Raw genomic sequence first — 24,362 nt, 5'->3', positions numbered from 1 at the left:
TGCTATCTAGAAATAGGAGACAACTCGCAAAATATAATAAAGTTTCGATATAATGCCCCGCAAACATATTTCAAGATCCCATTTAAATTCCTTTATACGTCATTCTCGATGTATCGCCAAACCACCGTTATAACGCCATTATTTTGGGTGGCTGTAATAGTGACAGTATAACGAGGATTTAACCCTCGGGTCGAATATTACGAAAAGTATGTTTTAAAGTCTGGTACTTTTATATATACAATAGACTTTTACGACAACTAGAATCTGTGTCAGTTTTATTTATGGCTGATATAAAGTGTTGAACGAAATCATCTTTTATTTTTCTTCCAGGAGGCGAGCCCCTATGTTGACAAGATCAAAGACAATCTTTCTAATAAGTTTGTATTTGAGAAAGTTCGTTGATAAGTTTGAACAGATCTCTGATCGTGTCACGTTTCTTGTTTTATTGATATTTTTCAGCCCTGTAAGCCCGAGTTTCCTCTGGCCCTGCCACCAGACTTAGTAGCCCGAGTTTCATCTGGCCCTGCCACCAAACTTAGTAGCCCGAGTTTTCTCTGGCCCTGACATCAGACTTAGTAGCCCGAGTTTCCTCTGGCCCTGACATCAGACTTAGTAGCCCGAGTTTCCTCCGGCCCTGACACCAGACTTAGTAGCCCGAGTGTCCTCTGGCCCTGACACCAGACTTAGTAGCCCGTGTTTCCTCTGGCCCCGACACCAGACTTAGTAGCCCGAGTTTCCTCTGGCCCTTACACCAGACTTAGTAGCCCGTGTTTCCTCTGGCCCTGACACCAGACTTAGTAGCCCGTGTTTCCTCTGGCCCCGACCCCAGACTTAGTAGCCCGTGTTTCCTCTGGCCCCGACACCAGACTTAGCAGCCCGAGTTTCCTCTGGCCCTGACACCGGACTTAGTAGCCCGAGTTTCCTCTGGCCCTTACACCAGACTTAGTAGCCCGTGTTTCCTCTGGCCCCGACCCCAGACTTAGTAGCCCGTGTTTCCTCTGGCCCCGACCCCAGACTTAGTAGCCCGTGTTTCCTCTGGCCCTGACACCAGACTTAGTAGCCCGAGTTTCCTCTGGCCTGACATCAGACTTAATAGTCCGTGTTTCCTCTGGCCCTGACACCAGAATTAGATATTTTGACAGATAGATGTCCAACACCAGATATCTATGTCAAAATGTCGAAGTCTGGTGTCAGGACCAGAGGAAACTCGGGCTACAGCCCCGTATGTTGACGGGATATGTACAATAAAAAGTTCACTTAGCTCGCCTCCCAATTCACTTTGATTTTGCATTGGTATTATTATTATTATTATTATTACCTTGCGTACATCATCGGACATGAGACCGCGACAATCGTGCTCCTTTCGTACTGTCAAGTGCGGTGTGGGTTCGATTCCTCAAGTTTGTCTGATAATGTCCGTTCAAAAGTTATCTTTGGTCGACTTCGCTTTATTTTACCGACGTGTCCATTTAAATGCTTTCTTTGTGTTGCAATATTTTGTCTATCATCGGACCAAGATATCTTATCATTTGTTGATTGGTCTCGGCTCCACTGCTCCATCAGCTACAGACTAAGCTGAGGGTCGAACATTAAGTCATCATATGGACAAATGCGAAAATTGTATTTCGGTGAAGTACCCTTGTTTCCATAAGTAAATTGCATGATTATATAAATAATGGATCATCTGAGCATGATCGCCATCGATTCTAAAACCTCCGTCTTACAGAATCCTCCTCTTTATTCAGTTTACTCAAGCTCTCTAACTGTCAGATATTTTACCGCTTTAGAGAGAGAGAGAGAGAGAGAAATTTAACCCTGCTCATTCTTTGCATCAAGAGTAGCAAATAATATTTTGCAACCATAGACAACAAAAATCGACACGTCAGACAATGAATAACTTCTCTATTGAGTACACGTGTAGGAATTGTGAGAAAATAAATGCCTGCCGACATGTTAAGGAACACGAGTGTTACAGAGAATGTAAGATTGCCGAAAATAAACTAATACATGTTGATTCACCAATTTCTCTATAACATAAAGAACTTACTATATACGGTCGGGTGGCGCTGTGAATAGCGCACTTGCCTTTCACCAAGGCGGCCGGGGTTCGTTTCCCCGATCGGACGTGAAAAGGTATATGGTCACCTGACCGACCACGTGGGGTTCTATTACGGGTACGGCCAGTTTCCTCCCACATTAAGATGTTTATTATGAAACACACTCCGAAATTAAAGTGGTAAATCTGCAATGCATTAACCTATACTAATAGGGTAACAGCCAAGGATACACGTGAAAGTACCGTATATACGTACCTTGTTCTTCGTGTGATAGAAAAGCTGGTAACATAAATAGGAATTTCAACTGAAAACTGTTCATGTATTTTATTTACTGTTTTATATCGCATGGAAAGTTCAATGTTTTTATGACAGTCCATCATTTTTGGGTCGCCTACGACGGAAGTCGGAAAGACACATAGGCGTTGCTTTTCCGACGGCGGCGGCGGCGGCGGCGTCAACAATGTTAAGGTTTTGCGTTTAGCTCTGTTTCTGACAAAGCTACACGAACAAAACCTTGATCATAGATGTAGCATAGGTAGTGGAGCCTACTGCACTAAAAAACATTTCATTGATTTCTGCATTGTTTTGGTAAAAACCTCAAAATTTCTGGACTTTGAAAAAAACTCAACGTTAAGGTTTTGCGTTTAGCTCTTACATTTTAGGCTGTTTCTGACAAAGTATAAGTGCTAGAGCAACCAAACTTGGGTCATAGGTGTATCATGGGATGTATAGCTGAATGCATTACACTCTTTACTAGCATTTCAACGATTTCTGTATTTTTTGGCTAAAAACCTCAAATTTCTGGATTTAGAAAAAAACTCAACGTTAAGGTTTTGCGTTTAGCTCTCGCATTTTAGGCTCTTTATGACAAAGTATAAGAGCTACACCAACCAAACCTCAATCATACATGTAGCATGGGTAGTAGAGCCTACTACTGTAAAACATTTCATGGATTTCTGCACTTTTTCAGATAAAAACCTGAAATTTCTGGACTTTAAAAAAATCAATGTTATGATTTTGCGTTTAGGTCCGTTTCCTTATGTACTATGTCAAATGCTTATTATATTGACAAAGCGGGACAGGCGACACATATAATTACGCGTAATTCTTGTTTTAAATAATTGTATACATAATGCATAATTGATTGTTTCATGAATAGAACAACCATATTCGAGGGAAGGTAAGTAGTAATCAAAATACAATGATGACGTCATAATAACTTAACGTCAACAAGTGGGCCATGGTGTTCATAGCTTATATGAATGTCACCTAAACTGGTTGGGTTATATATAGTGACAGTGTCATTGGTAGCAAATTTATTTCCTTCAAAGTTCTTTGAAAAATCAAACTAGGGCACAATTTAGTAAACTCCCTCTTTGTGACACTTCGTGTTCCCGAACCCGAATCATGAAAAAAAAAGAATTTGTGCACGACTATACTTATTTGTAATGAAGTTTTTAGAAACACAACCCGAACAGTTTATATAGATTTTTGTGATTTATTGGACTTTGGTTCCATGAGAAACAAACACATATAGGAGATGATAGCATTGTTACGACGTTTACACATTAGTCATTCACAGCGCTTCACTAACATTGATAGTTTATTGATCTCGGTGTCACGAGATACCGTCATGTGACATGCTGACTATTTACATTCTGTCTACACGAAATTACTATCAACATATCCCGTCAGCTCTGCTGTGCCGATGTCCTTGCACCGGAACAGTGTGACGATGCCATGCCGGAACTTCCGGTTCAAACATGTGTAGATAACAGAATTCATGAGACTGTTGCTAACCGCAACCCAGCTTACGATAAATGACACTGGTACACTAATAGAAGACGGCGAGAAAAGTCGGATAATCTCGGCAACTAAAAACGGCATCCAGGAAATCTCAAACGCCATCACTATCGTTGTTATCACCAATTTTGGTTTTATGGAAGATGGCTTAACAGCAGTTTGACTTTGTATCTGGAGAAGTTCCATTTCCTTGACATGTTTCCTAGAAATACAGTAGAGTCTAAGGTTAAATGCTAGCACTAGAATAAAAGATGGTAAAAGATGCACCGCGACAAGCAAGAAAGTGTAAATCAAGTTTACCCGCCAATTAGGACTGCATAAAAAGGCGCCCTCTATGTAATAAACATCGCCGACGCCGGGTAATAACATAGGGAAGTCTATAAGTAGGACGCCGAGCCAAACAAGGCCGATAATTTTGTAGGAAGTCCGGTTGGTCATCCAGGATACATACTTCATTGGCCGTGTGACCGAAACCCATCGGTCAATGGTAAGGACCAGTAGGTTCCACATCGATAGAGACGTTGCGTAGAAAAATATAAATCCGACAGCTTTACAGACTGGAATGGAAATAATATAGAGCTTTATACGTCAAATTGAAGGCTAATACAGCAATGTATTTAGGTAATTCAGAAACAGTTTAAGTTGGTACCGAAACAGAGTTACTTATTATTTCTATATGTAACACAAGAATAATTTTACCAAGCACTAAAAATAGCTTCACGTAATACGGAGCAAAATATACACACACAAAATATCTTCGTAATTCATATGTCTTTACTCATACAGAAATTGATTGTAGTTGCTTGAAAAATAAGTTAAGTTATGTTTTAGTACAAAAGAGTTCATAGAAATATGGCTTTACGTGGCACCAGAATTAGATGATACACAATAGTTTATAGGCAACACAGAAACAGACGAAAACCAAAATAGTTTATAGGCAACACAGAAACAGACGATAGCAAAATTGTGTATAGGCAACACAGAAACAGACGACACCAAAATAGTTAAAAGGCAACACAGAAACTGACGATACCAAAATAGTTAAAAGCCAACACAGAAACTGACGATACCAAAATAGTTTATAGGCAACACAGAAACAGACGACAGCAAAATAGTTAAAAGGCAACACAGAAACAGACGTTAATAAAATAGTTAATCGGCAACACGTGCACACAAACAGCCGATAGCAAACTAGTTAAAAGGTACTACACAAACAGTTACTACCAAAACAGTTAAAAGGCAACTCAGAAACAGACGATACCAAAATAGTTTATAGGCAACACAGAAACTGACGATACCAAAATTGTGTATAGGCAACACAGAAACAGACGACACCAAAATATTTTATAGGCAACACAGAAACAGACGATAGCAAAATAGTTTATAGGCAACACAGAAACAGACGACACCAAAATAGTTTATAGGCAACACAGAAACTGACGATACCAAAATAGTTTATAGGCAACACTGAAACAGACGATACCAAAATAGTTAATGGGCAACACAGAAACAGACGTTACCAAAATAGTTAATGGGCAACACTGAAACAGACGTTACCAAAATAGTTAATGGGCAACACAGAAACAGACGATACCAAAATAGTTTATAGTCAACACAGAAACATAATATACCAAAATAGTTTATAAGGCAACACAGAAACAAACGATACCAAAATAGTTTATAGCCAACACAGAAACAGACGTTACCAAAACAGTTAAAAGGCAACTCAGAAACAGACGATACAAAAATAGTTAATGGGCAACACGTGCACACAAACAGCCGATAGCAAACTAGTTAAAAGGTAACACACAAACAGTTACTACCAAAACAGTTAAAAGGCAATACAGAAACAGACGTTACCAAAACAGTTAAAAGGCAACTCAGAAACAGACGATACAAAAATAGTTAATGGGCAACACTGAAACAGACGTTACCAAAATAGTTCATAGTCAAAACAGAAACAGACGATACCAAAACAGTTAAAAGCCAACACAGAAACAGACGATACCAAAATAGTTTATAAGCAACACAAAAACAGACGTTAATAAAATAGTTAATCGGCAACACGTGCACACAAACAGCCGATAGCAAACTAGTTAAAAGGTAACACACAAACAGTTACTACCAAAACAGTTAAAAGGCAACACAGAAACAGACGTTACCAAAATAGATTATAGGCAACACAGAAACAGACGTTAATAAAATAGTTTATAGGCAACACAGAAACAGACGATACCAAAATAGTTAATTGGCAACACAGAAACAAACGATACCAAAATAGATTATAGGAAACACAGAAACAGACGACACCAAAATAGTTTATAAGCAACACAAAAACAGACGTTAATAAAATAGTTAATGGGCAACACTGAAACAGACGTTACCAAAATAGTTTATGGGCAACACAGAAACGGACGTTACCAAAATAGTTAATGGGCAACACAGAAACGGACGTTACCAAAATAGATTGTAGGCAACACAGAAACAGACGATACCAAAATAGTTAAAAGGTAACAAAAAACCAGTTGATATCAAAAGGCTTCACGTAATTCAAAGCAGATTATAACAGAAATAGCTTTACTTCGTATTGTATACAGATATAGACAGACACATGTAATTGGGAGATCGTTATTTTTTACGTTAATTCGTGGTTGTATCACCTGTTCATTACGAAAGCGAGGTCCGCAGTTTGCTATGCAGATTCGATTAAAGATATGTTTGAGAGTCATAACGAATGAAATAATGAAGAATCTCGTACAGTAAGTGACACGTTTAATCCCCCTGATACTTCCAGCGATTAGATTTATTCTGACCGAAAAAGGAAGTCGACGCATCTCACAATTTACTTCCGTGTAATAAATATTAAAACTGAGATAAAAAAAACAACAACAGGAATACCCGTATGAAAAAGGAAATTAAGTAAAAAGCGATACAACACAATTAAGATTAATACTTGCATCGTCGATGAACGAATTAAAAACAGAAATAAGAAACAGGAAGCGGACGTAACAAGCGGAGAAGCGAAAACAAGATTTTTTTTATCAGTGCAAGTCTTGGACCTATATAACATCTTTGATGAGGACATTTCCAGACGTCTGCAATAGATTTAACGGAATTAAGCGATAACTTACCTGAGTCAGAAAATGCCCATTTGTCCTGTATAGATGAAACAAATGAAAACGTCACAAGAATTCCCACCATCAGGTCAGCCGTTGCCAAGGAAATGATGAAGTTCCCGGATGGAGTCCTAAGTGACCTAGTCTTTAATGTCACTGCGATATTGAGTAAATTCCCTAATGTAGTACACACCATTATCACGAAAATAAGAATCACCTTCACATAAAACAGGTAGGAATGGTGTTCGGTGAATTCCGTATTCTGTTCGGTAAAGTCCGTAGTATTTGTCGTTACTATAAACGACAACCTGCCGGCGGACGTTTCCCTGGAAACGCCAAGTTGAGGCGGGGGAAACCATGGTTTTGAGGATTGGGTCAACATCACTTGATGTACGGACATTAGGACCACATCACTGAAGTTATAACACACTATACATGTTTCATTTAGCTCCTGTTCAGAACAAAGACGGCTGTCTCTCTGGTACCGAATCCACTGGAAAAGTATACAAAAATATATATAAGTGCATGATAAAACGCATGAAACTCATCAACTATATATTGTCCGGTCACCTCCATGTAAGCTTCGTATCTTTTTCTAGAAAATGCAGAGCATGGTATAAAAAACCCATTTTATATATATGTGACCGACATGTGTTACATCCTATAGCTAGCTAGCTGTATCGAGGGATTAGGTGTAGGTAAGATGTCTCGTTCCGGTAAATGTCACCAATTTATTTATCCTGATCTATTTCATTGGAATTAACTTATATTATTTTACACGGATCAGTCCAGTACGATACATTGACCTTTAATTTATCTCGTATGTATCATCACGGTGAAAAACACAACTCGTACACATAGGAAACATACTTAGGCAATACTGACGGCGTTATCAATTTACATATATACAGCCGAAACCAAGCCGGTTAGCACTAACTGTGCAGTTTTATATAAAATACCTGTATATTACCCCGAGAAATTCACAAAACATAAACACATAAAATCTTTAAGCGTTATTAAAGATCGTCTACTGAAAAGGCGCTGCTGGGGTATCGGAATAGCTTCAAAAATATCAAAGAGAACTCACATATATAAATATATATTAGATAGTTTCCTAATAGCTTAAACTTTCTTAAGTAGCTTACTTGTAGACAGCTATTAAATTAGCTTATAAAACCTGTATATAATCATTTTCATGATACCGTACCCCTTTCTCATAAGAATTGTATCTTTACATAAAAATTTACAAACTTACTGTGATATCGATACGAATTTGGTCCGCGATGAATTGGGGTTTCTGTAAACGACTGGTGATATAAGCCGTATCGGGTGTGGCCTGTCGTGCAAAAAACACCTCTGCGACCCCGCTGCTATAACCTTTAGAGATTGATCTGTATTAATTCCTGCCCACCAGTGACCTTTGACCTCTGACCGACCTCTGAAGAAAGGGATGATGCTCAATGCACTGTATTTTCATCTGCTGACGTAACACACTCGGCCACATGCGGCGCTCCTGGGAACATCAAACCTGCATTTCAAAGAAGTTTTAGTTAAATTATGTTCACGTTAGCATGTGCCGACCAATCGATTTATGATAAATGGACTAACAAGGTTAAAATATCTATTACGTCTTCATTTCCGGTTCTACGTCGTTTAAAGAAGAATCTGTTTCAAAGTATTGTCATCTGAAAAAGAAATTATGTGTTAAGATTAGAAACACGTGTTTTCCGTTTTTGTTTATTTCCCCTGGATTAAACAGAAAACCAATACGGAAACTATTTTCCCGAAGTTGATATTCTGACAGGGAACTATTTTCCCGAAGTTGATGTTCTGACTGGGAACTATTTTCCCGAAGTTGATGTTCTGACTGGGAAATATTTGCGTAAGTGTCCAGACTGGGGAGGGCCCTCTCTACACAATACACTCAAGTTTCCGGACGAATGAGTTCCCACTCATCATCAATCAAACTTACCAGGTTCAGATGTAAACAAAAGTGTCCGGATCAACGAAGGCTTTCCAATAAGTGTTAACAAGGTTTTCTAACGGAGATGGTTCAATCTACACTGCAGACGTCTGTCACCTTGTTCACCGTAAATAAAGAGAAATTCTTCAAGCGTTGTTGACTAATATATCTGCCAGGATTTGACAGAAAAAAACCGGTTGCAGGGAACATGTTGTTGTAAAGTTGGTTAGGTAGCCATCAACACATTATGTCAGCATAACTCAGGTGACCTAAAAATAAAACATGTCTCATTTAAATTTAGATCAAAATCCGTATTAAACACAATCCATATGGTATTTCAATTTATCAAATAGATTTAAACGAAGGATTGTTTGACATTGCAGTCTGCTACCAATAACCACGAGGTCGCGGGTTCGAGGCCTACGTGGAGCAGTCGCTAGGTACTGGCCGTAGGTCGGTGGTTTTTCTCCGGAAACTCCGGCTTTCCTCCACCACCAAAACCTGGCACGTCCTCAAATGACCACAGCTGTTAATAGGACGTAAAACATAAACAAAAAACATTATGTTATCTACGTTTTGAAGACTTAAAAAACAAATCGGTACCAAACACAAAACAAAAGACAACTTTAGAAAAAGGGAGACACTGACACAGAAGACGACAACAGGAACCAGAGAGAGGCAAAATCGAAAAAAAGACGACAACAGGAACCAGATAGACGCAAAAACGAACGAAAGACGACAACAGGAACCAGAGAGACGCAAAAACGAACGAAAGACAACAACAGGAACCAGAGAGACGCAAAAACGAACGAAAGACGACACCAGGAACCAGAGAGAGGCAAAAACGAACGAAAGACGACAACAGGAATCAGAGAGACGCAAAAACGAACGAAAGACAACAACAGGAACCAGAGAGACGCAAAAACGAACGAAAGACGACAACAGGAACCAGAGAGACGCAAAAACGAACGAAAGACGACAACAGGAACCAGAGAGACGCAAAAACGAACGAAAGACGACAACAGGAACCAGAGAGACGCAAAAACGAACGAAAGACGACAACAGGAACCAGAGAGACGCAAAAACGAACGAAAGACGACAACAGGAACCAGAGAGACGCAAAAACGAACGAAAGACGACAACAGGAACCAGAGAGACGCAAAAACGAACGAAAGACGACAACAGGAACCAGAGAGACGCAAAAACGAACGAAAGACGACAACAGGAACCAGAGAGACGCAAAAACGAACGAAAGACGACAACAGGAACCAGAGAGACGCAAAAACGAACGAAAGACGACAACAGGAACCAGAGAGACGCAAAAACGAACGAAAGACGACAACAGGAACCAGAGAGACGCAAAAACGAACGAAAGACGACAACAGGAACCAGAGAGACGCAAAAACGAACGAAAGACGACAACAGGAACCAGAGAGACGCAAAAACGAACGAAAGACGACAACAGGAACCAGAGAGACGCAAAAACGAACGAAAGACGACAACAGGAACCAGAGAGACGCAAAAACGAACGAAAGACGACAACAGGAACCAAAGAGGCGCAAAAACGAACGAAAGACAACAACAGGAACCAGAGAAATAGGCAAAAACGAACGAAAGACGACAACAGGAACCAGAGAGACGCAAAAACGAACGAAAGACGACACCAGGAACCAGAGAGACGCAAAAACGATATACAATACGTAACAATACAATATACAATACGTAACAATACAATATACAATGCGTAACAATACAATATACATTACGTAACAATACAATACGATACCATGCAACTCAATACGTCAAAAACAGCACAATACATTACAATACAATATAATTCAATGCAATACTTAACAATATATTACCATCCGTAACAATACAATACGATATTATACAACTCAACACGTGATCATAAACAGCACAATACATTACTTTAGGTCTACACGCGAACAGGTTCATGATAGGAAATGAGGAAGTTGAAGATTATCCAAAAAAATGGAGTATAACAAAGCATTCGTGCTTCTTCGTTTTTCATGTACATGGTACCCCTAGCGCGGGCCTTGCTTTGCCTTTACTGCTAGATACAGTTTCAATGATGATCGCTTAATATCATATATATATATATGTATAATGACTTTTAAGCAAGTGTACAGGTTCTTGACCATAAAGGTCAAATGTTAGACCTGCTCAAGTCCATAGAAAATAAACAAATAGTCTGGAGTCAAGTCTATACTCCGCCGAACGCCTCGCGTTTGGTCGCCTCAGACCATCATTCTGTGGGGGCATACAGGGGTGACTATGCTTTGGTCGCCTCAGACCATCATTCTGTGGGGGACATACAAGGGTGACTATGCTTTCAGTTTGTTTATCACTTGCTCGGGATCATCACTCAGCTGTTGATATTGTTATGGCAATATGAACAAACAACTTTAGTTATCATATTTTGCCCTAACCTAAGTCTCTGTCAATGAAACACCAGTGATTGAGGTTACTCCGTAAACTGATTATCACTGGTTCTCGTTCTCCGCTTGTCTGCCTTGTAAACTGGGAAACGCTGTTATATAGATTTAAAACTAATTTATCCCGGCAGACTTTCACTGTTCTGTGGACTCGATGCCGACAACAGTAGCGATGACAGAAGGCATCAGTCATACAAAGCTACACCGCTCTGTACAGAATTTCACAGCATCATCAGCTTCACGGCATGTAACTAAAATATTTCATCCTATTTATTTTTAAAAATGTTCAAAATCAGAATTAAATCGTCTTGTACAGGAATCCAAACTAATAATTCAGAAAAGAGTAAATTTTGAGATATTTCTACAAACACCTTTTCAAAACATATCTAAATTAATAAGTTGTATTATCGACTCGTTAAGCTGCCCATACTTGAACAGTCGGGTCTATCTATTTAAAGGACAAAGCTAATTAGGATAACGTCAGGTTAAGATGTTTGATTTGCTTGACATTCAAAAGACTTTTCAGCCATAAAACATTTTTGGGGAAATTTCTGTCTTTTAAGTTAAAAATAAAACAATGTCGAACGAGCAAAATATTTCAAAAGACTTTAAAAAGGAAAAGAGATATATCAAGCGTGTCTGCCAAAAACAAACAAGTCAAACCTATGTGATGGCTCGCTCGTGTCTAGATTTCTGTTTTCATACACACGTGATAGCGGGTAAACAATATGACAATTAAACGCTTTAAATCTTGTTTTGAAGTTTAGGACTCCGAACAACAAGTCCTGGTCAGGAGAGTAAAATTTCAATGTGTAACTATTTGACTTAACACGACTTTTGATCTGAAAATTGCAAAAACATATATGCTTGTTTGGCTAGGGATGTACACATCCCTGATTTGGCACAATGGCCTGTCAGATGAGCACTCTGGATCTATCAGGCTTGGTCAAAGCACATTACAAGAAGACCTGTTTTGGCAAAGATTATTGCTACATGCAATTAGTGACATGTTTTAGAAAGAAAAAAAATATAAGTGTTTGCAATCTGAAGGATATTGTTCTCAAATTGTGATATGTCCAAGGATGAAATACTTTCCGATATCAAGACTGTGGTCCTGCAGTGACGATATGACCAAACCTGACAATCTAGTACCACACACCTTCAGGTCAGTGAACCAGACGTTCACTGTAATCACGTGCAAAAAAGTGTTATTTCTATTTCTCTAAAACAAACTCCTCTGTATGGTAGAAGAATATGCCACATTGCCTATACACTAAGATATATCTGTGCTCAGAAAAGATAGAGACATAATTAACTTCAACAACAGCCTATACAATCAAAACGACTTTTTCAAAGAGTGTTAATGTTCCAGCTTTTCACCAAGACTACCCACCAACTCAATCTGTCGTGACTCTGGGGGTCAAGATTAGTCCTTGATAATGTTGAACCGATGGAATCTAATCCGACAGCACGTAGATCATTCAACTTAGTTTTATCTCCGAGTGATTGCGTGCTGACAGACAGCATGACGAAGCGAGCGTCTTATTCCTGTTCGTACATAACGTTGTTTAAAACTGAAGGAAAATGAAATAAAGTCAAACCTGGCAGAGATCGTGACATTGTTAACCCACTTGGACATGTATCGAATGGCCAAATCAATACTCGACACCAGTTTTCTTTGCTGATACTTTTTTGTTTTATTTTTTCACAGAGGATAACACCATAGAAATGATGTCCATTATCAATGTGCATACCTCACCCCCTGTTGTTATGGAGAACACACTTCTTTACTTCCTGTCGTATTGGAGAACACCATGTTGCGCTCCGTGGCAAAAACATTCCCACGTTCTGTTAACAAATTTCCGTAATCGCTTTATTGCCATAATGACTTTGATTACATTAGTTTCTTGCGTGTAGTATATTATGAGGATGAGGTCAGAATGGGAAAAAAATATATTTTAAACCACATGTACTGACAAGCAGATACCGTAAGATGTCTCATCCTTACATATGGAAAATGAAGTTAAGACCACAATTGTCGACGTAGTTTGTGAATTTCATCTTCCTCAGTTGTAATCTACAAACCTTCCCTTACAAACATGATAGTCAATTTCCAACAACGCCAGAGTCTGTGCTAACTTTCAAAAACTTCTATAAATATGAATTCTAATGACAAATATATCACCTACCCAAGGTTTTCCTTTAGATAAATTTCAACCTAGGCTGACAAAATCCTTAATTTGATTGAAGTATCATAACATATGATTTTGAAACACTTACCTTTCCAGTGAACACCTGCTTATTTGGCGGGTTGTATATTTTCGTGGAATACTCGTTACCGCGAAAATCGTGAAAATTACAACCACAGGAAAAATGGAAGTGCAGCATTTATGATGTGATGTCTTCCCCTTTATTTACCTCATAATTCACTGTCACTGAAAAAATTATCCTTCAATAGAGGAGATACATTCTAATTTGCATGGGACAGATATTTCTACCAACTAACAATAGACGTTCTTGTCCGATCAATACAATGATATAGGAAATGATAGCATTAGCGAAGATTTATTTGACGTGTCTTTTATGACTAACGGCTGAAGAGCTAGCTTCTTTAACGGATGGTTGTATTTTTTCATTAGATGCGTTGTTCTGGTATTGTATTACTTTTTTCCTGTGACAGTTTTATTCTCTAAGCCAATTTTGAAAGTTCTGTTTCTTGTGATTTTTTTTTTGTATCCTCTGGTGATGATTTAAAACAATGTACTCTTATTTTCATTTTTTAATCTCCGGTGATAGTTTTCTTAACGCTTATCTAAGAGCATAATTTCTCCCTCGTGATGTTTCCTTTATATACTGTATATACTTATTAAAAGTGTTTGTTCTACCCTATCTGTAAATGTTTTATTTCCAGTGGTATTTTTCCTGTCCGCGTTAAACATTCATGTTCGTTCATGATTCAAAACAAAAATATTTTGGAAAGTGTAATCCCTGAAAAAGGGCACTTGTATAAATAATTCATATCAACGTTTACTCAAACTTTCATATCAACAAAATTTCCAAAGATCTTGACATTAAATGTAAAAGAAAATTCAGTATGAATTTGAATCAAATTTTGAAAGCAAAACATGGAGTAAATGCTACGGATTTAGATGTCTTTAAAGTATTCCAAACTATAACTTCAAGATAGTTTATCTTTCAGTTGCCTCGGTTTGGCACATCTCCACCCAAATAAACCGCCGTAGAAATGTTACCTCGGACTATTTCACACACAACACATTACCCAACTTTACATACAGTTGATCAGGAGAAGCCTTCTTAATTCGATTTTTAAATCTCGACAATGTCAGCAGTTTTTGTGTATGTAAATGTACAGAAAAAAATGATAATACGTTATATTCTGTTTTGATAATTAATAAAACCGAAGGTCCTAATTTTACCTGTTCGTGACGTCATCCCTATGGCTTTTTAAACATTTGCGGTCTGGTCATAAGTCATCTGAAGGTAATTGGCCTATATAAACAAGGTTTTGTTTGTGTCAGATCCTCTTATCATCACTGGTGATAGTCAGTCACGATAAACGTCTGGTCGATATATAGCTATCATGTAGAGGCAGATCTAGACCGATTTGTCACTGTATCATTCGGTCGTTGTAATCAAGTCATTTCACCTTGTGTTTCACTAAGTGGATTTCTACAAGATGTATTTTATAACCCTGTCATAACTCGCCCAAACGACACATTTATCATGTATAATGTGTATTGTGTTTGCATATTATATTTGAGACGAGACAATGATAGTTTGCCCTGTGTCAGGCAAGTGTACATGACTGAACAAAGTTCTCAACCAGGCAGGAGTACTACTTTACCAGCAATATGTCTATCAAAAACACTCCAAACAAACAACCTGCTTTCAGTTGATTAAGGTCTGTTTAATGTAAAACGTGTTGCAGTTAATGGAACTTCGTTTAAGCCACGTGCTACCAACTACATGATGGTTCCAACGACCAACTCAATAGATGTAACAAGGTGATGGATAAACCTTGTGTTTCAGCTGGGCACAAACACCTTGTTGTTTCTATCGATTTTTGAATATATCCATATCGAGTGAAATTGTTTTTAATAAACGTCTTAATTATTAAGAAAACCAAAATATCAAAATGGGTTATAAATATTAACAAATGAAATATTAAAATGACACGTCTTAACCGACTTTGGTTTCAAACTGACATCCAAATAAAACTAACGTATAAAGTATAATAATTAAATGAGATATCTTTAAAAACGATTCTACTCACCCAGCGCTTTTCCTTTGGTATCAGATCCTGTTAAACTCCACTTTATACTCGATAACATCACTTAACATGTCCCATACCGTGTATTTATTTTTTTTGCATTACGAGCCATCAAGCTTGTCTATGAAATCAGGCGAGATGTTCCGAGTGGTGTACCAGATCTAATGAACAGTCAAGCGTTCGGAATGAACCAAGGGTAAACATCCCTGTTACACACTGGGCCGGGAGGTTTTATCGATATCGAGAACTGATCATGGCGTTTCAAACTGCGAGGGCAGATGAAATAAAATATGCTTTTGTTATTTACTCCCCTAGGAGGTTAGAGGAAATTGAAGGCTAGTTTAAATAGCCATGTAATCCCACCTTTCTGTTTTATAGTTTAATCCATAGATTGAGACAAGTCTTATTTTCGTTTTTTCATATTTAATATTCACAGTCAATATTTTAATATCATTAAAATTTAATAAGCATCCTTTATATTATGTTGGCATCCCATAATATCGCCATTATACTGACGTACTCTACCATCCCATAATATCGCCATTATACTGACGTACTCTACCATCACTTTCTGTATTAAGATTGCGTTTCTCACATTTACAGCTGAGTTTGTTCATACATACATAAATGTATATAATTAACGCACCCTCATAATAAAACCATCATCACCCCTTGTCAACATCCCATCCTTATCAGTATTATCCGGTGAAAGCGGGGTATATTAATTTGGCTTTGTCCGGCTGTCTGTCTGTCTGTCACGTTTCGTTTCCGTGCAATAACTGCAACAAATGTTAACCGATTTTCTTCAAACTTGAATTGGTACCCGACCTGGTTCGATGACCACTTTCAGCGGACTTTATTTGGCGGAGTGATGACCCCTTGAATAAAGAAAAACGTCATTATCTGCCGTTTCTGTTCATTAACTCTCGCAAATATAATCCGATTGTCTTTAAACTTACTATTAGGGTTCAACGTATTAAGGGCTCGGCTAAGTTTTACAACAACTTGAATCGGACTCCATTTGGCGGAGTTATGGCCCCTTGATCAACGAACAACGTCATTATCTGCAGTTTCCGCTTAATAACTCTAGCAAATATTAGCCAAATTCCTTCAAACTTGATAACAATGTTTGTGTATCTCTGTCTTTCCACCCATCTCGGGCACTCTTTGGTTTTCATGTGATAATTGCTGTAGATATTGTGCAGATATTTCAATCAAATTCCGTATGTACATCCGACTCATGCTAAGTTTGCCAACCGATGTGATTTGTGCATATTTACGGATATTTAATGAGGTATATATATAAGTCTTTTTTTTCTTCGAGTTTCAAGCTATACATTATGTCTCAACAGCACGATACTCACATGTTTAAACCTAACCTCAATAATGTTAACCTACAATATGTCCTGCAAAGCGGGGGCTATAAATATACGACATCAACATGTACATATCATCGGTTACGCTCGATCATCACCAACATTGATATGAAAGGTCACCTCACAACATACCATCCATTTGTCCTCTCTCATATTACATGTATCACATCACCAGGAAGTATCTGTTTTCAGGTTTTTTTTTTAGACATTCGGGAACATGGAAATCTGCAATGGGGGGTTGTTTGTCACAATATGAGCCGAACATCATGTTCTGGACTCCGATTTCCCAAACAATGTCCGGATTGAAAATTCCAATTTTGTTTCTGAGTCAGGAAACCAGCTATACGACAACCGTTGGGACATGAGTAAATGGTAAGTGGATAATTTGATAAACGTGAAATACAAACAGCCCAGGTAGCAGTCAGGCATTGGTCAAACGTGCTATTATTTTTGTTCGTACGTCTTTAAGTTGGCCAAGCGTTGCACCTTACCCTAGAGAATCTAAAGCCGAGTTTTACACGAAATACATAGCTTCTGAGTAATTAAAGCGTCTCGTTATTGACCCAACGCTGCACCAGCGTTGAAAATTGACATTTCCAAAATAACGTTTTTGATACACAAACGCAGATGTCGAGCCAGAGACGTATATTATACGTCTCTGGTCGAGCATAGGTTAACAAACTTTGGAAATTTGACACAGCGTTATCCTAGAAATCCGTCAGGTGTTGGTCCTATTTCAACTGATGAGCAACGTTGGCTAATCTGGCACAACCTCTGTCGTCGTTATACAGCGAAGTTTCGTTATTTGGACCAAAGGTGTAAAACATCCGCGACCTGGTGACCGGCTGCAACGTCGGCCCAAAGAACGTGACTAGGTGTCGAGAACCAGTTAACTGGATATTTAATTAGGTATTCGAAATTTGAATTATAAGCGCCAGTAAAACAGATTATTGTTTATAAGCGATACCCATACTGAGGGCCATGACATGAATTGTGGGATATTAACGGAAAACATTCTGAGGGCCATTAAAATTGATTATGGAATATTCGCGTTATAGTTATCATTAAGAATTTTATGATAAAAGTGCTGAATTTGATTTTTTTTTACCTCATCTAATATCTCATTAAATTGGTTATTTGTCCTATTTTAAACTTCAACCATGTGACGTTTTAATATGCCGTAACTATGTTGTGTAAATTGTATATAACAATTAGCTGTCTAAACTTGTGTCAATTTAGATAAGTTCTATTTACGAAGCTTGTTCTTTGAAGTTGACATGTATAATTCGTTTGAATCATTGTTGTCAGAGTAACTCGTACATTAACTGTGTCCATCGTGTACCATATACCTTTTAACTACATTCTATTACGTAACATGACTAACTCGTCTCAGTCTCAGACAATGGACAGCTAATTCGGCTTACCTGGTCGGGTACGGCCTTGGTCTCAAAGGACAATTGCCGTGAATGACAGATGTCACTCAAACTAACTATTCTACTTTTATTGTGTAAACGTACTTATATTAACGACATGTTTATACTCGTAACATCAGTTAGGACATGTAGGCTTCGGACAGTACGGGTATGTTTTTGGATTTTCCAGAAATTAACCACCGGCCCAGAGAAAGTGATTGTAATAAATTTATGTTTGGAACACATACAACATCTCCAGGACTTTTACTTTCAAATTAGATAGCAACACGTCATAAAATTGTTGTTATATACATACTGAGGGCCAATAAATTTGATTATGATATATTCACGATACACATACTGAGGGCCAGTAAAATTGATTATAAGATATCAACACGTACCGAAGACCAGCGAAACGAATATAAACGCTATTCGTATAAATACCATTGTATTAACGTCTAACCTTACATCATACTGATTTGACATATGTTTAATACGTAAACAACATATCACAGGATATTCTACAGCATGTTCATGTAGTCTATATCACCTGCTCAAAATCGCAAACTGATGATGTGTTCACCAGAAATATAATATTACCCCCTAGTAGGTCTGTTTCAGACCAATCACATGGCCCATGTTCTGCCCTCTCGTGCAGTGTGCTTCGGAAGTTTACTTTCTTTATGGTTTCTCTTGATTGAATCGTAAAATACAGAGACCTTCCTATCAATTTTTTGAGAAAAAAGGTAGTCTCGTTCAACCAGACTTATGTTGTGTACACAAGCTTCGTCGAACAGATAATTGCAAGTGATCAAGCGTCTGGTTGAACGAGACTATAGCAAAGACGTGGCAAAACGGAAATGGCATCAAGTAGCAAATTTCGACTACTATATGTTAACATAATTGGAGTCATTACCTAAGGATATAACTTACAAACCAAATCTTCTCATGAAAAAAACCCAAAAGAACTTTGCCCTTAATTTGCAACCAATGGAAGAACCTGGAAAAGGCTTTGTTAATTTTGCACCAATCTTTAAGATTAGGTATATTGTAAATAATCCATTAAATATACTGAAAAAAACAGTTAAACTTTTAAAGCATGTCAAAGCTGGCCCAAAGGCTCGGTCCTCGGTCCGTTTAAAAAAAAATCTATAACAGAATGTGAGAGAAGTAAAATAAATCTTTTTGCTTATAAACTCTTAGTATGACGTAATAGACAACAATCAAAATGAAGTTACAGTGAAATTAAGCAATAATGTAGGTTCTATTAATGCATGAAAAAAAATGAAATTGGTGTATCACATTTAATCCGCTGAACTGAATCTCTAATTTTCTTACGGAAAAGGGTACGTAATTATCCGGATATCTTGTTTTTGTTATGAAACTGTAACTAACAAGCATACTGAGTATTGCTAAAGCGATACATGTCCCCTACTGGCTCCCGCTAGCTATTACCAGGTACACTGTAATGGTTTATACAAATGGTGCCCTTTGGTGTTAATTTGGGAAAATGAAAAGTATACAATTAGCTTGTAACTGATTTTAATGTTAAAACTCGAACTTGTCCGTGATATTATTGTCCTCTGTAATTGTGTGAAGTTTGATTAAAATCCCTCAAGGAAACGCGTTTACATGTTATAGGGGGCTAAGTTACCGTCCCTGCCTATATCCGGAGTAGCGCCATCTATATGTGGCATAGCGAAGAGATTGAATCGGTAAGTCTTACAACAATATATACCTCTTTTATTAGACCAACACTTGTACATTGGGATGTAATATGGGGCAACTGTAGTAACCAAAATAACAAGAGGCCTAGAGGGCCTGTATAGCTCACCTGGAAATGTTAGCAAAATTGAAGTTGGAATAGCTAGATGATGTTGCTGGTAGTGTACATGTATTACATGGTTAGTCAGGGGTATATTTATAAACAATTAGGCAAAATCCTGTCATTTCTACAGGAAAACTACGATTTTGAAGAATTTGCCATGTTTCCCTCATTGGGCTCGGCCCTATGGCCCCAGGGGTCAGATCCACCGTTGATACAAAATCAGGTTGCCTTCCCCCAAGGATGCTTCATACCAAATATGGACATAATCCTGTCATTCCTACAGAAGAAAAATGTTTTAAAGCTATTTTTCTATTTTCCATATTTGGTCCTGCCCCCTCTGCCCCCGGGGTATTTAAACCCACCTATTATACAAAATTGACTTCCCTTCCAAAAAAACTTTATCCCTTGGAAGAAGAAGGATATTAAAGCAATTCCTCTATATCCCTTATTGGGCCCCGTCTCACAGCCCCAAGGAGGGGCAGACCCACCGTTTATACAAAATTAATTCCCTTCACCCAAGGGTGCTTCATACCAAATTTGGACAAAATCCTGTCATTCCTACAGAAGAAGAAGGCCNGATATTAAAGCAATTCCTCTATATCCCTTATTGGGCCCCGTCTCACAGCCCCAAGGAGGGGCAGACCCACCGTTTATACAAAATTAATTCCCCTCACTAAAAGGATGCTTTAGACCAAATATGAAAAAAATCCTGTTATTCCTACAGAATAAGAGTTTTCAAGAATTTGCTGAATAACTTCTATTGGGCCCCACCCCTCAGGCCCCAGGGGGTCAGATCCACCATTTACACACTCACTTTTTAATCAAAATTGAGTCCCTTTTGTCCAAGGATGCTCCAGACTAAATAAGGATAAAATCCCTTAATCCCTATGTTAGAAGAAGAATTTTCAAGGTTTGACCTGTAATTCCCATATTGGGCCCTGCCCCTCTGCCCCTAGGGGACACACATACGATTTATACACAATTTAGTCCGCTTGGCCTAAGGATGCTCCAGACTTAATTCGGATAAAATCCCTTAATCCCTATGGTAGAAGAAGGATTTTAAAGGTTTACCGGTATTTCCACTTTGGACCACGCACTTATGCCCCTAGGGGGGCCACACTCACCGTTTATACAAAATTGAGTCCCCTTGGCAAAAGGATGCTCAAGACTAAATCAGGATAAAATCCCTAAATCACTATGGTAGAAGGAGGATTTTGAAGGTTAACCCGTATTTCCCCTGTTGGGCCCCGCCCTTCTGCCCCCTTGGGAACCACACCCACTGCTTATACAAAATTGAGTCCCCTTGTCCCAAGGATGCTCCAGACTTAATTCTTTAAAAAATCCCTTAATCCCTATGGTAGAAGAAGGATTTTAAAGGTTTACCTCTATTTGCCCTATGCGGCCCCGCCCCTCTGCCCCTCAGGGGGGCAACACTCACCATTTATACAAAATTGAGTCCCCTTGGCTTAGGTTGATCCAGACCAAAATTAGGCAAAATCTATTTAGCTGTTTAGGGCTAGTAGCGTTTTAAAGGATTGACGGACGGACGACGGAAGACCGACGATGCGGTCTGGCATAAGCTTACCATGGTCCTTCGGACCAGACGAGCTAAAAATGTTCTAGAATCAGTCCAGCATTACATCCTATCTTTACAACAATATAAATGTAAGACGTCCACTAAGAAATAGCCGCATTTTCAATCCCCCACTTTGTAGAACTGAAATTATTTCAACAGTTTTTCCCTCAGTATGTAGAGAATTTAACCTTCTCTTTGCAAATATTTTAAATGATACTTCTCTGCAAAAAAAATAGTAAATATTTAATATTTAATCAATTATGATATTGTAAATAACATGAAAGAAATTACCATCACATTTAGATACCATGGGCCAAGAAATCTCAATACGATAATTTTCCAGCTAAGAAATCATTATAGCAACCTAAATAGTGACTTGTGTGTTGAGCATATGAATGACACACCAGCATGTAGATGTGCACATGAAAACGAAAATGCATCATTTTATATTCGAATGCCCACTCTATAAAAACATCAGGATGTTAGCACTAAACATTTTTCAATTTGGTATAACTGATAACCATGATCATTATAATCTAAAAACTCTATTCAATGGCTGCAAAATATACAGCACTGATATCAACATATACATTTTACAAAATATATCTGACTTTATTCGTCAAACTTATAGATCTGATATGTTATCTCACTCACAACCAAACTTTACATTGAAAGTGATACTTAAATAGTAATACTAGTGTATATATTATTATATATATTATAAATATTATATCTATCTTCATAATATCTCTGGTATTCCGACTGGACTAATAATTATATATTCTAAATCCTGTTCTTATCATTCTAAAGTCACGTGATCATTCTATCGTTATTTGCTATTTAAGAGAATTAACTCCAATAAATAATTGGTAACTTATCCGATATTTCCAGTGGGTGGGTGGCCAATGTGTTTATACACAGGGACCTTTGGGCCTTTATCCCGTGGATTTTATTTAGGATGGGTTGCCAACAAGTATACGCGATTAATTTAATTAATACCTAGGTAATATCCAAAACATAAACAGACGATGACTGAATATTGAATAGTTAAAAAAACCATTTATTTCACAAGCTAAATTGGAGTTATCTCCCATACAATGCTTAATATAGGCCTAGCATGATGTTCAATCCAATTTACATAGACAAAGCTAATGAAATCTGTTGAAAAAAAATGACATTAGATTTAATTATCTTACTTTAGTAGCATTGCATTTTGTCAAATAATATGATGTGTGATACTGTGAGTTGAGTACACAGGTTGTAACGTCATAATTAAAGCCAATTACGCCCTACAATGTCAGCACAGGAAAGACACAAAATGAAGACAGCGATATTTCATATTTAGAAATAAGGTATTAGTGTTTAAGTAACATATCCTTGAGTGTCGTTAAAATATCGGCAGGATCCAAGATGGAAAGAGAGCATGGGAGTATCCCCCTTTCTCTTTGGAGAGCAAGTGTAGTTTACTGTGTCCTAGTGTAAGTGTAATATAAATATGTCCTAGTGTAATATAAATGTGTCCTAGTGTAATATAAATGTGTCCTAGTGTAATATAAATGTGTCCTAGTGTAATATAAATATGTCATAGTGTAATATTAATGTGTCCTTGTGTAATATTAATATGTCCTAGTGTAATATAAATATGTCATAGTGTAATATTAATATGTCCTAGTGTAATATTAATATGTCCTAGTGTAGTATTAATGTGTCCTTGTGTAATATAAATGTGTCCTAGTGTAAATATAAATGTGTCCTAGTGTAATATAAGTTTATCCTAGTGTAATATTAATATGTCCTAGTGTAATATTGATGTGTCCTTGTGTAATATAAATGTGTCCTAGTGTAAATATAAATGTGTCCTAGTGTAAATATAAATGTACCATTTTTGTGTCCTAGTGTAATATAAGTTTATCCTAGTGTAATATTAATGTGTCCTAGTGTAATATAAATGTGTCCTAGTGTAATATAAATATGTCATAGTGTAATATAAATGTGTCCTAGTGTAATATAAATGTGTCTTAGTGTAATACAATGTGTCCTAGTGTAACATAATTATGTCCTAGTGTAATATAAGTCCGGTAAAGGATGTGTAATGATGCCATACCGATGGTGCTGGTGAATGAGCTATCACTCTTACACTGACAACGTCTCCCTGATTTAGCAACAAAACTGCCATTGCTGAGGATAGGGAACTGTAATAGTTATCTCCTGTGAAAGAATTAGTCACAGTGACGCCATTTTTAGCAAGTTGTGTGAAGAGGTACCCGGCATTAGATATCCCTGCAGTCCAGGTGAACAAGTAGACACCAGCCTTCGGACACGTGAACACCCCCGTCAGGGGATTGTAGCCGTTTCCAATATTTGTGACCACGTGATCAAATTTAATTGAGTAGTCATCTCCTGGTTCGGGTATATCTTTTGACAGATGTGCAGTGAAAGCCACGACGTCTGTTGATGCTGAAAAAAACAGCGTAAATTTAC

At 37.8% G+C, this 24,362-nt stretch overlaps 3 protein-coding genes across 7 annotated transcripts in view; 1 reads left to right on the top strand and 2 right to left on the bottom strand.

Moving 5' to 3' along the window:
- Positions 1–3,553: 3,553 nt before the first annotated feature.
- Positions 3,554–16,666, bottom strand: LOC110464046 (tachykinin-like peptides receptor 99D). 5 transcript variants are annotated; one of them, XM_021519061.1, is made up of 5 exons: positions 16,649–16,666; positions 8,949–9,208; positions 8,232–8,504; positions 6,992–7,469; positions 3,554–4,417 (listed from the first exon to the last, which is right to left on the bottom strand). In XM_021519061.1, exons 4-5 carry the CDS (start codon positions 7,374–7,376, stop codon positions 3,720–3,722), a joined length of 1,083 nt encoding a protein of 360 aa, XP_021374736.1. In that variant the 5' UTR covers positions 7,377–7,469; positions 8,232–8,504; positions 8,949–9,208; positions 16,649–16,666; the 3' UTR covers positions 3,554–3,719. The 5 variants fall into 5 exon arrangements, with proteins under 5 accessions (XP_021374736.1, XP_021374734.1, XP_021374739.1 ...); XM_021519059.1 differs by lacking the exon at positions 16,649–16,666 and adding an exon at positions 15,693–15,941; XM_021519064.1 differs by lacking the exon at positions 16,649–16,666 and adding an exon at positions 15,693–15,941 and having other exon boundaries at positions 8,949–9,056.
- On the top strand, positions 9,148–10,539 carry LOC110464049 (vicilin-like seed storage protein At2g18540). Its single transcript, XM_021519067.1, has 2 exons — positions 9,148–9,155; positions 9,522–10,539. Exons 1-2 carry the CDS (start codon positions 9,148–9,150, stop codon positions 10,537–10,539), a joined length of 1,026 nt encoding a protein of 341 aa, XP_021374742.1.
- A 7,153-nt stretch (positions 16,667–23,819) lies between the features above and the next one.
- The window catches only part of LOC110464048 (complement C1q tumor necrosis factor-related protein 4-like), a 21,132-nt gene continuing 20,589 nt past the window's right edge, over positions 23,820–24,362 (bottom strand). The window contains exon 4 of the mRNA XM_021519066.1: positions 23,820–24,338. Within this exon, the coding sequence (XP_021374741.1) occupies positions 23,941–24,338 (398 nt within the window). The 3' untranslated portion in view covers positions 23,820–23,940. The remainder of the gene's footprint in view (positions 24,339–24,362) is intronic.

Source organism: Mizuhopecten yessoensis, unplaced genomic scaffold (assembly GCF_002113885.1).
Source record: "Mizuhopecten yessoensis strain PY_sf001 unplaced genomic scaffold, ASM211388v2 scaffold10953, whole genome shotgun sequence".
Classification (NCBI taxonomy): Eukaryota; Metazoa; Mollusca; class Bivalvia; order Pectinida; family Pectinidae; genus Mizuhopecten; species Mizuhopecten yessoensis.
This window is presented reverse-complemented; position numbering and strand designations above follow the sequence as displayed.

What these genes read in the sequence shown, in the direction of transcription:
- LOC110464046 (XM_021519061.1), bottom strand. Translation starts at nt 7,376, where the DNA reads ATGTCCGTACATCAAGTGATGTTGACCCAATCCTCAAAACCATGGTTT. An exon ending in ATGGGCATTTTCTGACTCAG is followed by an intron (nt 4,418 to 6,991) that starts GTAAGTTATCGC and finishes TTTCCATTCCAG; the next exon opens with TCTGTAAAGCTGTCGGATTT.